Below are 16242 nucleotides of genomic sequence, written 5' to 3' on the forward strand. Positions count from 1 at the left end.
TTTTAACTCAAATCTTTGCTCCCCCCCCCCCCCAGTGATGGTAACGAATGACAGATAGTTAACAGGAACAGGGATCAGATCAGCGGCGGTGGTTTTGGCTCGCTTGGGGAGAATCCTGGGAAGGAAAAAGGCATTCAGTCTTTTGGCAGGAGAGGAATAACAAAACAAACAAAAAGAAAAACCTCACTTCCTGACAGTATAGAACAACACTAAGTACTCTGAAGGAGCTCACAGCGCTACGCAGTGGCGTGCACAGATAGACACTAGGGGGTGCTCTAGCACCCCCTGCCCTTTTGGCAATTTTGCTCATAAATATATATTTTTTTTTTTCTTAATTTGTAGTGTGTGGACCATGCAGTGACATTGATCAATTCTTGATAAAAAACCGCTTCTACTATATTATTTAGGTCCCCACACAATCTAAAGCTATGTTTCTATGTCAGTGGTTCTTCGATTAAAAATAAAATAGCAGACCTACAAGCTCGTAGCGCGCCACTCGGTGGCGCGCTACGAGCTTGTAGGTCTGCTATTTTTCAATAGCTATAAAGCACCAAAATGGGTTCCTGCACCAAAATGCGCTGCACAAGGTGCCCTTTTTTTTCACTTGAGCACCTGCCCCTCTCTAAATGTCTGTGCACGCCACTGCTCTCAAGGAGCTCACAGCGCTACGCAAAGTACCGGAAAGCATGATTGACTCTCTCTCTTTGTCTAGAACTCCAAGAGAATCCCTTTCTTTTTGGCGTTACGACACCATCTGCCTTCAAGTGCGCTGCCCCATGCACACACTTGGAACCCCTCACAGACTTCACTCAAATACAGCTCTCTGCCTTCTCTATATCGCTTTCAACTTGACATATCAACGCTGGTAATATCAACTGTACCTGTTTTAATTGAGCACTATGCAAATGTTCCCTTATTATTACCAGTAATTTTACTCTTTTTATCTACGTTTTGTTTTCTTGTTGTTTCCATTGTTGATGGGGTGTGTTCTCCGAGAACTAAATAAAGGTTGAAATGAAATGAAAAAAAAAGAAAATCGTCCACAACAACAGGCAGCCCACTGTACTCCATCAACATGCTGTGCGCCGCGCGCCCGAGCACTATGGCAACGCCACACAGTATGGCGTGCACAGATATAGACACTAGGGGGTGCTATAGAGCACCCCCTGCCCTTTTCAGAAATGTGCCCTTTTGAAAAAGTAAAGTATGTTGTGGACCATGGTGACATTTGATCAATTCTTGATGAAAAAAGCTTCTAATATATTATTTAGGCCCCGAAATCTATAAATCTCACACTATTAAGGCACCTGGCCGGTTCCACGCGCTATACACAAGGTGCCCTTTTTCCACTTGCGCACCTGCCCCTCTAAATGTCTGTGCACGCCACTGTCCTGCCCCTCTAAATGTCTGTGCACGCCACTGTCCTGCCCCTCTAAATGTCTGTGCACGCCACTGTCCTGCCCCTCTAAATGTCTGTGCACGCCACTGTCCTGCCCCTCTAAATGTCTGTGCACGCCACTGCATGACGCCACAGACACAGCCGAGGAAATGCTAAAAAGGGCTAAAACCGAGGTATTAATAGTCACCATATTTCCTGTTTCCTCCAAGCTCTTTATTGTTTGTCCCCCTTCTATTCTTGATACAGAGCGATACATTGAACATAAGCCTGTGTGTGTGTGTGTGTGTGTGTGTGTGTGTGTGTGTGTGTGTGTGCGCGTGTGTGTGTGTGTGTGACTGTGTGTGTGTGTGTGTGTGTGTGTGCGTGTGTGTGTGTGTGTGTGTGTGTGTGTGTGTGTGTGTGTGTGACTGTGTGTGTGTGTGTGTGTGTGTGTGTGTGTGTGTGGGTGGTCTATAATGCAACCATCTTCTATGTCATGAATGGATCAAATCAAGGTATCCTACTCTCAGGAGACAGTGACAGCTGTAACTTGTTCTGTCAGTGAATGCAAAGTGCCACAGCATCAATCACAGCTCTCTCTCTCTCTCTCTCTCTCTCTCTCTCTCCCTACTGTAATTGTCTCCACCAGGCCGAAGGCATGGGGAGAGTGTCCAACTTGTAGATGTCATTAGTACGTCCAGTCTGGGTGTCTCCTCCATAAATAAACATGGCCTTCCCCAAGACACAGGCTGAGTGGTCGTACCTCCCCTTTGGAACATTCCCAGAAACCTGCAGTGGTTTGAACCATATGTGGGCGTCGACATCAAATGCATGAATCTTACTGTACTCCCTTGTGTCGTAATTATACCCTCCCCAGAGATAGACAGTATATTCTATTTGCACAGCTGTGTGGTCCTGACGCCGGGAAGGAACCTCAAGGTGACGTTCTCCTGTTCCAGGGGTCACCTTCCTCCAGCATAAAGACACTGTGTTGAAGACGTCTACTCCAATGTGATCTCTTCTCCTCATGTTTCTGTCTCCTCCGAAGCAGTAGATCTCGTGTCCGACCACCACAGCAGCCACTCGGTGGCGCGATATGAGCTTGTAGATCTGCTATTTTTCAATAGCTAAAGCATAACATGATACTGACACCAAAATGGGTGCCCGGTCAGAATGGGTTAAAAGGTCTTTAAATAAATCCTTTTTTGAAATGCCTATGGGAAAAATGCATTGGGATTCATTTCCTGGGCCTGGCGTCGTCCTGAAAGGGGGCGGGACTGCGACGCTCTATTAGAGCGCCACCATGAGGCCACAACCTGACCTGCCCTGGTGGAGGGAGACCTGTCTATTAGAGCGCCACCATGAGGCCACAACCTGACCTGCCCTGGTGGAGGGAGACCTGTCTATTATAGCGCCACCATGAGGCCACAACCTGACCTGCCCTGGTGGAGGGAGACCTGTCTATTATAGCGCCACCATGAGGCCACAACCTGACCTGCCCTGGTGGAGACCTGTCCTATTATAGCGCCACCATGAGGCCACAACCTGACCTGCCCTGGTGGAGGGAGACCTGTCTATTATAGCGCCACCATGAGGCCACAACCTGACCTGCCCTGGTGGAGGGAGACCTGTCTATTATAGCGCCACCATGAGGCCACAACCTGACCTGCCCTGGTGGAGGGAGACCTGTCTGTTATAGCGCCACCATGAGGCCTCAACCTGACCTGCCCTGGTGGAGGGAGACCTGTCTATTATAGCGCCACCATGAGGCCTCAACCTGCCCTGGTGGAGGGAGACCTGTCTATTATAGCGCCACCATGAGGCCACAACCTGACCTGCCCTGGTGGAGGGAGACCTGTCTATTATAGCGCCACCATGAGGCCACAACCTGACCTGCCCTGGTGGAGGGAGACCTGTCTATTATAGCGCCACCATGAGGCCACAACCTGACCTGCCCTGGTGGAGGGAGACCTGTCTATTATAGCGCCACCATGAGGCCACAACCTGACCTACCCTGGTGGAGGGAGACCTGTCTATTATAGCGCCACCATGAGGCCACAACCTGACCTGCCCTGGTGGAGGGAGACCTGTGGCACTTTTTCTAGTTGCACATCATCCCCGTGCTTTCAAAACCTACTTTATGATTTCCATATTTCCCGTTTTGGCTATTACTGTATGTCTCTCCTCTTTCCCCTCAGTTTTTACACATGCAACCGCTTCTCTTTCAATGTCTTATCTCTCTCTCTCTCTCTCTCTCTCTCTCTCTCTCTGCCAGGGTAATGCCTACTCTGTTATTAAGACCATCCACAGCTGTAGCTGGTCAGAAGACATGCAGTGGCTTACCATTATATGCGCGCGCACGCGTGTATGTGTGTGTGCATGTGTGTGTGTGCATGTGTGTGCTTGTGTGCATGGGTAGTATGCGTGTGCACCACACACTCCATGATTGCAGGCTGTCCAGACCAGTAGCCAACCGTAGTGGCTTCCAGCCTGCATGTGGTTGCAGTGCATGGAGGACTACTACATATAGAACTACATATTCCAGCCTGCATGTGGTTGCAGTGCATGGAGGACTACTACATATAGAACTACATATTCCAGCCTGCATGTGGTTGCAGTGCATGGAGGACTACTACATATAGAACTACATATTCCAGCCTGCATGTGGTTGCAGTGCATGGAGGACTACTACATATAGAACTACATATTCCAGCCTGCATGTGGTTGCAGTGCATGGAGGACTACTACATATAGAACTACATATTCCAGCCTGCATGTGGTTGCAGTGCATGGAGGACTACTACATATAGAACTACATATTCCAGCCTGCATGTGGTTGCAGTGCATGGAGGACTACATATATAACTACATATTCCAGCCTGCATGTGGTTGCAGTGCATGGAGGACTACATATAGAACTACATATTCCAGCCTGCATGTGGTTGCAGTGCATAGAGGACAGCTATACAGTATAGGGTACTACTGGGATGTGTAGTTCCCTGGAACTACATATTTTCAGATGGGGGTCCGCAGCCAAATACAGATAATTCTGGGGGTCCTTGACATGAAAAAGGTTGAGCACCACAGACATACAGTACTGTATATAGAAACATGGGTTTGGGGATTTAGAAGACATTATTTTAGAATCGTCCTCAGATCTAAATGGGTGAAAACTGTCGACTAAATCAACTGTAGATTTAGTCGACGAAAATCTCTTGAAATGTAGTCGACTGAAACCAGAATAAAACACTAAAACATTCCGGGCGACTTAAAACCAAATGTAATCCGTTCAAGAGACTGTGACTAAAAACGAACTCACCGTTCTCTGACTGCCACCAGGACTTCTTGTGGTTTAACTCACCGTTCTCTGACTGCCACCAGGACTTCTTGCGGTTTAACTCACCGTTCTCTGACTGCCACCAGGACTTCTTGTGGTTTAACTCACCGTTCCCTGACTGCCACCAGGACTTCTTGTGGTTTAACTCACCGTTCTCTGACTGCCACCAGGACTTCTTGTTGTTTAACTCACCGTTCTCTGACTGCCACCAGGACTTCTTGTGGTTTAACTCACCGTTCTCTGACTGCCACCAGGACTTCTTGTGGTTTAACTCACCGTTCTCTGACTGCCACCAGGACTTCTTGCGGTTTAACTCACCGTTCTCTGACTGCCACCAGGACTTCTTGTGGTTTAACTCACCGTTCTCTGACTGCCACCAGGACTTCTTGTTGTTTAACTCACCGTTCTCTGACTGCCACCAGGACTTCTTGCGGTTTAACTCACCGTTCTCTGACTGCCACCAGGACTTCTTGTGGTTTAACTCACCGTTCTCTGACTGCCACCAGGACTTCTTGCGGTTTAACTCACCGTTCTCTGACTGCCACCAGGACTTCTTGCGGTTTAACTCACCGTTCTCTGACTGCCACCAGGACTTCTTGCGGTTTAACTCACCGTTCTCTGACTGCCACCAGGACTTCTTGCGGTTTAACTCACCGTTCTCTGACTGCCACCAGGACTTCTTGTGGTTTAACTCACCGTTCTCTGACTGCCACCAGGACTTCTTGCGGTTTAACTCACCGTTCTCTGACTGCCACCAGAACTTCTTGTGGTTTAACTCACCGTTCTCTGACTGCCACCAGGACTTCTTGCGGTTTAACTCACCGTTCTCTGACTGCCACCAGGACTTCTTGCGGTGGGGCTTGAAGGTGGTGATCACGTTGTCGACGCGGTGGCTGATGGTGTTGTAGACGGGGTCGTACGCACGCCGCGAGTCACACTGGAAGCACTTCTTCTCATCCTGAGAGCCGGAAGGAAGGAAGGAGAATTAACCCCATTCTGACCTGAGATCAGATTCATACGAGGTTTCCACTGGACAACACACTGGTCTGATGAACCCATTCTGACCTGAGATCAGATTCTAAAAATGTCAGTCGTTCTTCGATTTTTTTCAAAAATAGCAGACCTACAAGCTCGTATCGCGCCACTCGGTGGCGCGATATGAGCTTGTAGGTCTGCTATTTTTCAATAGCTAAAGCACGACATGATGCCAACACCAAAATGGGTGCCCGGTCAGAATGGGTTAAGGGTGTATATGTCATCATATAGTTTTTATTTAGTTTTTATTCAGTTTTCCTCAGTGAAGAAAGGTAAGGTAAGGTAAGGTAAGGTCATTTTATTCATAGAGCACCTTTCAAAACAGTTGTTACAAGGTGCTGTACAATAAAATAAAAGGAATAAAACAAGAATATCTCAATCAAAAAATAAACCAACAATGAAATAAGAAACAGCAGAGCAGCAAAGACAGCACCTAGAAATAGATAAGATAGAACAGTACATAGAAATCACTGGAGCGAGCCAAAATGTTTGCGGTACAAATGCGTTTTCAGTAGCTTTCTTAAAGATGCCAACAGAAACAGCGTTTCTCAAGCAGAGTGGGAAATCATTCCACAGCGTAGGTATAGTCAATGAACATCATCATCATCATCATAAATCCTGACAGTTTTCTGGAATACCTCATGTTTCTGGCAGTGGTTCTCAATATTTATAATAATAATACCTCATGTTTCTGTATCAATATTTCATGTCAAGAACCCCAATAATTGTATGTATTTGGCCGCCGACCCCCATCTGTAAATATGTTGTTCCAGAGACATCCTCCCAGAAGCAAAGATTTGAGTTAAAAACGTTCACTCTGAAAGAATATAATATATTCAAAGATGTGCGCCACATTTTCACCATTAAAAAAAAAATAGTAGACCCTACAAGTTCATAGCGCTATATCTGCTATTTTTCAACAGCTGAAGCATGACATAATGCTTAAAACACCATAAGGGGTTCACGCCCCAAAATGGGTTAAAACATCTGGGATAACTCTTGTACCAACGCAACGCCTCCCGCTCAAGCTGTCAGAACCTTCCCTAAAACATCCTGGACAACTCTCGTACCCAACGGCTCCTGCTCAAGCTGTCAGAACCTTCCCTAAAACATCCTGGACAACTCTCGTACCAACGGCTCCTGCTCAATCTGTCAGAACCTTCCCTAAAACATCCATGTGCAATGAACTCCCCAATGCAAACGGAACCACATGACGCACTCCCAATCTTCCCCCGTAGTCTACTCTGAAGACTCCCCTCTTCAGACTCCACCTTAGCCCTTAGCACGCACGTACCGTAGCACCATTTGGTCTTAACCCATTCTGACCTGAGATCAGATTCTAAAAATGTCTATTACATCCTGACAGTTTCATTATTAACCCATTCTGACCTGAGATCAGATTCTAAAAGTGTCTTCGATTTTAAAAAAAATAGCAGACCTACAAGCTCGTATCGCGCCACTCGGTGGCGCGATATGAGCTTGTAGATCTGCTATTTTTCAATAGCTAAACCACAACATGATGCCAACACCAAAATGGGTGCCCGGTCAGAATGGGTTAACCCATCCAGACAGTTTTCTGAAAAAGCCATGTTTCTATGTCAGTCGTTCTTCGATTTTTCTAAAATAGCAGATCTACAAGCTCGTAGCGCATGGCATATATAGTGTGTAATGGGGACCCAAACAGGGAGGCATTGGGTCCCATTTTTTGAGTCTTTGGTATGACCCGGCCGGGGATCGAACCCCCAACCTCCCAGTTTCAGGGCGGACACTCTAACCACAAGGTTACATCAAAGTGAGAACAGGTGTCAAGGTGCACTGACTGACTGACTGACTGACTGACTGACTGACTGACTGACTGACTGACTGACTGACTGACTGACTGACTGACTGACTGACCTGCAGATGACTGACTGACTGACTGACTGACTGACTGACTGACTGACTGACTGACTGACTGACTGACTGACTGACTGACTGACTGACCTGCAGATGGCTGACTGACTGACTGACTGACTGACTGACTGACTGACTGACTGACTGACTGACTGACCTGCAGATGACTGACTGACTGACTGACTGACTGACTGACTGACTGACTGACTGACTGACTGACTGACTGACTGACCTGCAGATGGCTGACTGACTGACTGACTGACTGACTGACTGACTGACTGACTGACTGACTGACTGACTGACTGACTGACTGACTGACTGACTGACTGACTGACCTGCAGATGGCTGACTGACTGACTGACTGACTGACTGACTGACTGACCTGCAGATGGCTGACTGACTGACTGACTGACTGATTGACTGACTGACCTGCAGATGGCTGACGATGCAGTAGGGTTCTCTCTTCCTACCTGCAGATGGCTGACGATGCAGTAGGGCTCTCTCTTCCTGGCTCCGCAGGTGGACGAGGCCTTCAGCTTCTTCTCGCGGCCCACCAGAAGGTCTCCCGTGGCGGGGTAACAGCTGCCGTGCGTACAGCCGTGGGCGGCGTCGGGCTCCAGGGCTATGGCGCACCACGCCAAGGCTGTGGGAGAGAGAGAGAGAGAGAGAGAGAGAGAGAGAGAGAGAGGGGGAAAATAAATTCACTTTAAAAGTGGTTCTCAAACCTTTCCGTGTCATGTCAAGGACCCCCGTACGACCAGGGAAACACAGGGCCAGCAAGAAAGGACCCCCGTACGACCAGGGAAACGCAGGGCCAGCAAGAAAGCGCATCGCCTTTTAAAATATATATTTTCGTGAAAGGAAATGGCAGCTTCCTTACTCGGTTTTCAGGAGCTGTAGTTCCAGACTCTTATATAGCATTCAGGAGCTGTAGTTCCAGACTCTTATACAGCATTCAGGAGCTGTAGTTCCAGACTCTTATATAGCATTCAGGAGCTGTAGTTCCAGACTCTTATATAGCATTCAGAGATTATGGAATAGTTGTCTGGCTACGCGAGGCTAAGTGCAAAGTGCCAGTCTACACTTAACATCATGGAGACTTTAGAATGGAAAACAAAGCTATCTTTAATGCAGTGTCCTACTATCCATCCTGGAGTCTTTAGAATGGAAAACTAAGCTATCTTTAATGCAGGGTCCTATCCATCCATCCTGGAGTCTTTAGAATGCAAAACTAAGCTATCTTTAATGCAGCGTCCTATCCATCCATCCTGGAGTCTTTAGAAAGCAAAACTAAGCTATCTTTAATGCAGGGTCCTATCCATCCATCCTGGAGTCTTTAGAATGCAAAACTAAGCTATCTTTAATGCAGCGTCCTACTATCCATCCTGGAGTCTTTAGAATGCAAAACTAAGCTATCTTTAATGCAGGGTCCTATCCATCCATCCTGGAGTCTTTAGAATGCAAAACTAAGCTATCTTTAATGCAGGGTCCTATCCATCCATCCTGGCCTGGACAGAGTGGAGACTTTATCACTTCCTGCAGAGAGACAGGATGGGAGGTCACTGACTTACAGGTCAGTCAAATCCCGGAAGCCAAACTAATAAGGAAATCTAGTAGATTTAGAGGGCGCAGTGGAGTAACTAAAAGTATATTTTTCCGGTGGGAAAAGAAAAATTGGTGAGGGGCTCAGAGTGCGTCCACTAATTATTCGTTCAATAATGCGTTAATGATAGCAGAGAAAATGGTGGAAAGGAATGTTTATGTAAGGCTGAAGCTATAGGAATAGATGCCAGTGTGGTACTACTTAAAAATAATCTCAGACCTGCAGACAATGTTTTCTGTTTCCGTCATATGGTTCAGCAGCAAGAGAAGAACATGACTCAATAGTCTAGTAGTGGAGTACATCCACATGGAGTACATCTACATTGCGGTATTTTTACTTTTACTAGTACTTTCTTCACCACTGCCTGCAGGCACGTGCAGACAGTGTTAGAGAGGCAGGTGCTGACATCCTGTAAGAGGGCACTTTTGGACTAAAGTAGCGAAAATAGCAGATCTATAAGCTCTCAACGCGTCGCAGCGCGAAATGCTGTGTTCAAGTTCAGGAGACTATGGAGAAAAAACAACAATTGCTCAACAATTGGCCACTGCCACCGACCGACACCAAGAACTCCTGGCCAAAGAAACGTGTACTGTGCAGGAACCAACACACGGGCATCGATGGAGAGGACGTCCCACACCTATACTGTAACCTACGTGGACGTACTAAAGAAAGATGCTGGTGCAGAAAGCACAAATGAGCTGGTCAGACGGGTAAAAGGGCAGCGTGGTAGACCAGTCAGTCAGTCAACCAGCCCCTGTACTGTGAGGTAGACCTGTCAGTCAGTCAGTCAGTCAGTCAGTCAGTCAGCCCCTGTACTGTGAGGTAGACCAGTCAGTCAGTCAGTCAGTCAGTCAGTCAGCCCCTGTACTGTGAGGTAGACCTGTCAGTCAGTCAGTCAACCAGCCCCTGTACTGTGAGGTAGACCAGTCAGTCAGTCAGCCAGCCCCTGTACTGTGAGGTAGACCAGTCAGTCAGTCAGTCAGTCAGTCAGTCAGTCAGCCCCTGTACTGTGAGGTAGACCAGTCAGTCAGTCAGTCAGTCAGTCAGTCAGCCCCTGTACTGTGAGGTAGACCTGTCAGTCAGTCAGTCAACCAGCCCCTGTACTGTGAGGTAGACCAGTCAGTCAGTCAGTCAGTCAGTCAGTCAGCCCCTGTACTGTGAGGTAGACCTGTCAGTCAGTCAGTCAACCAGTCCCTGTACTGTGAGGTAGACCAGTCAGTCAGTCAGTCAACCAGCCTCTGTACTGTGAGGTAGACCTGCCAGTCAGTCAGTCAGTCAGTCAGTCAGTCAGTCAGTCCCTGTACTGTGAGGTAGACCAGTCAGTCAGTCAGTCAACCAGCCTCTGTACTGTGAGGTAGACCTGTCAGTCAGTCAACCAGCCCCTGTACTGTGAGGTAGACCTGTCAGTCAGTCAACCAGCCCCTGTACTGTGAGGTAGACCTGTCAGTCAGTCAACCAGCCCCTGTACTGTGAGGTAGACCTGTCAGTCAGTCAACCAGCCCCTGTACTGTGAGGTAGACCTGTCAGTCAGTCAACCAGCCCCTGTACTGTGAGGTAGACCTGTCAGTCAGTCAACCAGCCCCTGTACTGTGAGGTAGACCTGTCAGTCAGTCAACCAGCCCCTGTACTGTGAGGTAGACCTGTCAGTCAGTCAACCAGCCCCTGTACTGTGAGGTGGACCTGTCAGTCAGCCCCTGTACTGTGAGGTAGACCAGTCAGTCAGTCAGTCAGTCAGCCCCTGTACTGTGAGGTAGACCAGTCAGTCAGTCAGTCAGTCAGCCCCTGTACTGTGAGGTAGACCTGCCAGTCAGTCAGTCAGTCAGCCCCTGTACTGTGAGGTAGACCAGTCAGTCAGTCAGTCAGTCAGTCAGTCAGTCCCTGTACTGTGAGGTAGACCAGTCAGTCAGTCAGTCAACCAGCCTCTGTACTGTGAGGTAGACCTGCCAGTCAGTCAGTCAGTCAGTCAGTCAGTCAGTCAGTCCCTGTACTGTGAGGTAGACCAGTCAGTCAGTCAGTCAGTCAGTCCCTGTACTGTGAGGTAGACCTGTCAGTCAGTCAGTCAACCAACCCCTGTACTGCTGCGTGGTATAGACTTGCGTGTCGGTGTGAGTGAATGCTTTGCTGCTGATGTGATGTGATGTGACGTGTGGGAGGTACAGTAACAGTATAGATAACAGTAGGAAATAAACCTTCACCAACATGGCGTCACACATTCCACTGGACATCCTGAGGTGGGTTCATTCCTCCTCCCTCCGGCAGCCTCCAGGGACCTCTGTGTGTGTGTGTGTGTGTGTGTGTGTGTGTGTGTGTGTGTGTGTGTGTGTGTGTGTGTGTGGAGTGTTGTTATGTGAACATGCATGAACAAGCAATACATGTACTGTAGACCTTGATAGGGAGGGGACTCTGGAGGTATGCTAATATGGTACAAATCTGAACTAATCCACTCCATTAAGCTAGTCAAAACTGGAACTTCTTCCATCTGGCTAGAAATAAACAAGGAACTTACCACAACCGAAAAGAATGTATACCTGTGTGCTACCTACATCCCCCCAATTGAATCCCCTTACTTTACGGAGGACTTTTTCCCCACATTAGAAGAGGATATCAGCCGTTTCCAGGCACAAGGTCACATTGTAGTTTGTGGAGACCTAAATGCCAGAACAGGACATGGGCCTGACACCCTCAATACACAGGGAAACAAACACTTACCAGGAGGGGAAAACATTAGCTCCCCAACATGTCCCCCGAGATTCAACCACGACAAAACAACAAACAAACATGGGTCACAACTACTACAACTCTGTCGCTCACTGGGTCTGTACATCGTTAACGGTAGACTCCGAGGGGACTCCTTCGGTAGATATACATGCAGCTCATCCCTGGGAAACAGCACGGTAGATTACTTCATCACTGACATGAACCTGGCATCTCTCAGAGCTTTCACAGTCAGCCCGCAAACACCCCTGTCGGACCACAACAGAACCACGGCCTATCTAAACAGATCAACACACAGACACAAAGAACAAACGCCAAACAAACTACACAATATAAGAAAACGCTACAAATGGAAGGAACACAGCGCAGAAGCCTTCCAAAATGCTATTAGACAAAAACAAGTCCAATCACAACTGGACCAGTTCCTAGAAAAAACCTTTGAAGAAAACAGTGAAAGTGTAAACAGGGCAGTAGAAGGCCTCAATTATATATTCGAAATTACAGCCTCACTAGCAAACCTAAAAGTATCAAACAAGAAAGCCAGAAAAAAAATTGAGAATGACAAATGGTACGATAATGACTGCAAGAATCTCAGGAAAAAATTAAGGAAACTATCAAACCAAAAACACAGAGACCCAGACAACCACAACACACGTCTCCAATATGGGGAAACACTGAAACAATACAAGAACACAGTAAGAGAAAAAAGAGACCAACACGTTAGAAACCAACTGCAAGATATTGAGGATTCCATACAGACAAACAGCTTCTGGGAAAACTGGAACAGACTTAATAAGCTAAAACAGGACGAACTACCCATCCAAAATGGAGATATATGGGTAAACCATTTTTCTAGCCTCTTTGGCCCAATCGAGAAGAACAAAGAACAAAAACAAATAAAAGATAAACTACAAAACCTAGAGTCAGCCATAAAAGACTACCAGAATCCACTAGATTCCCAAATCAACCTAAAAGAACTACAAGACAAAATAAAAACACTTAAAACAAAGAAGGCCTGTGGGGCAGACGGAATTCTAAATGAAATGATAAAATTCACCGACCTCAAATTCCAACTGGCCATATTAAAACTCCTAAATATCGTGCTCAGCTCTGGGATTTTCCCCAGCACATGGAATCAAGGGCTGATAACGCCACTCCACAAAAGTGGAGACAAATATGACCCAAATAACTACCGCGGGATTTGTGTAAACAGCAACCTCGGAAAGATACTCTGCATGATCCTCAACCACAGAATTCTAAATTTCCTGACAGAAAGCAATGTCCTGAGCAAATCACAAATTGGCTTTCTACCAAAATATCGCACAACAGACCACATTTACACTCTCAACACCCTAATTGACAACCAAATAAACAAAAACAAAAGCAAATTATTCTCCTGCTTTGTCGACTTCAAAAAAGCATTCGATTCAATTTGGCATGAGGGTCTGATGTACAAACTGTTGGAAAGTGGCATTGGGGGGAAAACCTATGACATCATAAAATCAATGTACACTAACAACAAATGCGCAGTCAAAATAGGCGAAAAGCACACAGACTTTTTCCCCCAAAGCCGTGGAGTTAGACAGGGATGCAGCCTGAGTCCAACACTCTTCAACATATATATCAACGAATTAGCAAAAACGCTAGAACAATCTACAGCTCCAGGCATCCTCTTGGCAAACACAGAAATCAAATGCTTACTTTACGCAGATGACCTGCTGCTGCTGTCCCCAACCAAGGAAGGACTACAGCAGCAACTCGATCTCCTAGACAAATTCTCCCAGACATGGGCCCTGACAGTGAACCTAACCAAGACTAAAATCATGATATTTCAAAAAAGGCCCAGCCGCCAAAACCACCAATTTTTCCTAAATACAATCCCACTAGAACAAACTAAAAACTATACCTACCTTGGCCTAAACATCAGCAGCACAGGGAACTACAACCAAGCTGTAAAGGACCTGAGAGACAAGGCAAGAAGGGCATTCTATGCCATCAAAAGAAACATCAAAATAGACATCCCAATTAAAACATGGCTTAAAATACTGGACTCTGTGATAGAACCAATTTCCCTCTATGGTTGCGAGATCTGGGGACCATTAGCAAACCATGACCTTGAAAAATGGGATAAACACCAAACCGAGACCCTACACACAGAATTCTGCAAATCCATTCTCCGTACCCAGCGAAAAACACCAAATAATGCATGCAGGGCAGAATTAGGACGATACCCACTCATAATCAAAATAAAAAAGAGAGCACTTAAGTTCTACAACCACCTAAAAGAAAGTGACCTAGATGCACTCCATAACAAGGCACTCACACACAGTGAAACTCTAGAGAGATGCCCCCTCAGCCAGCTGGCCCTGGAACTCCGGGCACAAACACAAACAGAGCCACGAGATAGAAAACCCATTGGACTAAACCAAATTATAAAACAGCAAAAGGAAAACTATCTGACACACTGGAAAGTGGCAACACAAAAGCAGAGTAAACTAGAATGCTATCTGGCCCTAAACAGAGAATACACAGTGGCAGAATACCTGAGCACTGTGACCGACCCAAAACAAAGAAAAATCTTAACTAGGTACAGACTCAGTGAGCACAGTCTCGCGATCGAGAAAGGCCGTCATAGGCAGACCTGTATCCCGAGAGAAGACAGACTATGCACCCACTGCACACTAAATGAAGTGGAAACCGAGCTACACTTCCTAACCATCTGTCCATTGTACCAAGACATCAGAGACACATACTTCCCACAGATTACAACCACACACGGAGATTTTGAAAACATGACCAATGACAAAAAACTCCCATATCTGCTGGGCGAAGTACAACAATGTGCAAACACAGCAGCAAGATTTGTGAGTTGCTGTGATAGGAGAAGGATATCAAATGGAACACAACCACCGTAAAGACTAATCATTGTGTATATGCCTGCACTATACCTGCATCGAGTGATCTTGAACATAGAAGTTGATCTATTGAAGAATCTGACAAAGTACATAATTTTTGTTTTTGTTTTGATTGTATTGCTGTATTGTTGTACTGTTCTTTCTGCTTTGGCAATGTAAACGTATGTTTTCTCATGCCAATAAAGCCCTTTGAATTGAATTGAATTGAATTGATATATGAGATTTGTCATGCATGCGCACACACATAGACACGTGCGTGTGTGTGTGTGTGTGTGGGTGTGTGTGTGTGTAAGGGGCTGGTATGAGGAGAGAGGAGACCCTCAGTCTAAGGAGCAGGGGGGGGGGGGGGTTCCGGGGGGAGGGGGGGCCGGGGGGGGGGTCTCTTACTGTCAGTCTGTCTGCAACAGGTGCCTCTAATCCTCTCTCCATATATAAACTATAAACTATAAATATATATTGTATACATTCTATATAGGGCAACATGTAGGACACCTTTACCCCATTTAGACCTGTTTCTATGTCAGTGGTGCTCATACAATTTGGACCTGTTTCTATGTCAGTGGTGCTCATACAATTTAGACCTGTTTCTATGTCAGTGGTGCTCATACAATTTAGACCTGTTTCTATGTCAGTGGTGCTCATACCATTTAGACCTGTTTCTATGTCAGTGGTGCTCATACAATTTAGACCTGTTTCTATGTCAGTGGTGCTCATACAATTTAGACCTGTTTCTATGTCAGTGGTGCTCATACAATTTAGACCTGTTTCTATGTCAGTGGTGCTCATACAATTTAGACCTGTTTCTATGTCAGTGGTGCTCATACAATTTAGACCTGTTTCTATGTCAGTGGTGCTCATACAATTTAGACCTGTTTCTATGTCAGTGGTGCTCATACAATTTAGACCTGTTTCTATGTCAGTGGTGCTCATACAATTTAGACCTGTTTCTATGTCAGTGGTGCTCATACCATTTAGACCTGTTTCTATGTCAGTGGTGCTCATACAATGTAGACCTGTTTCTATGTCAGTGGTGCTCATACAATGTAGACCTGTTTCTATGTCAGTGGTGTTCATACAATGTAGACCTGTTTCTATGTCAGTGGTGCTCATACAATGTAGACCTGTTTCTATGTCAGTGGTGCTCATACAATTTAGACCTGTTTCTATGTCAGTGGTGCTCATACAATGTAGACCTGTTTCTATGTCAGTGGTGCTCATACAATGTAGACCTGTTTCTATGTCAGTGGTGTTCATACAATGTAGACCTGTTTCTATGTCAGTGGTGCTCATACAATGTAGACCTGTTTCTATGTCAGTGGTGCTCATACAATTTGGACCTGTTTCTATGTCAGTGGTGCTCATACAA

The 16242-nt window shown here is 46.3% G+C and overlaps 1 protein-coding gene across 1 annotated transcript in view; it reads right to left on the reverse strand.

The window, feature by feature from the left end:
* The window catches only part of lamb2 (laminin, beta 2 (laminin S)), a gene marked incomplete at its 5' end in the record, with an annotated part of 71862 nt that extends 63070 nt beyond the window's left edge, over positions 1-8792 (reverse strand). Inside the window, 3 exons of the mRNA XM_083769893.1 lie at positions 5538-5673; positions 8114-8286; positions 8786-8792. Coding sequence (XP_083626019.1) covers positions 5538-5673; positions 8114-8286; positions 8786-8792 — 316 coding nt within the window. The remainder of the gene's footprint in view (positions 1-5537; positions 5674-8113; positions 8287-8785) is intronic.
* Between the last annotated feature and the right edge of the window lie 7450 nt (positions 8793-16242).

Source organism: Protomyctophum parallelum, assembly GCF_964188405.1.
Source record: "Protomyctophum parallelum genome assembly, chromosome: 7".
In the NCBI taxonomy this organism is placed as follows: domain Eukaryota; kingdom Metazoa; phylum Chordata; class Actinopteri; order Myctophiformes; family Myctophidae; genus Protomyctophum; species Protomyctophum parallelum.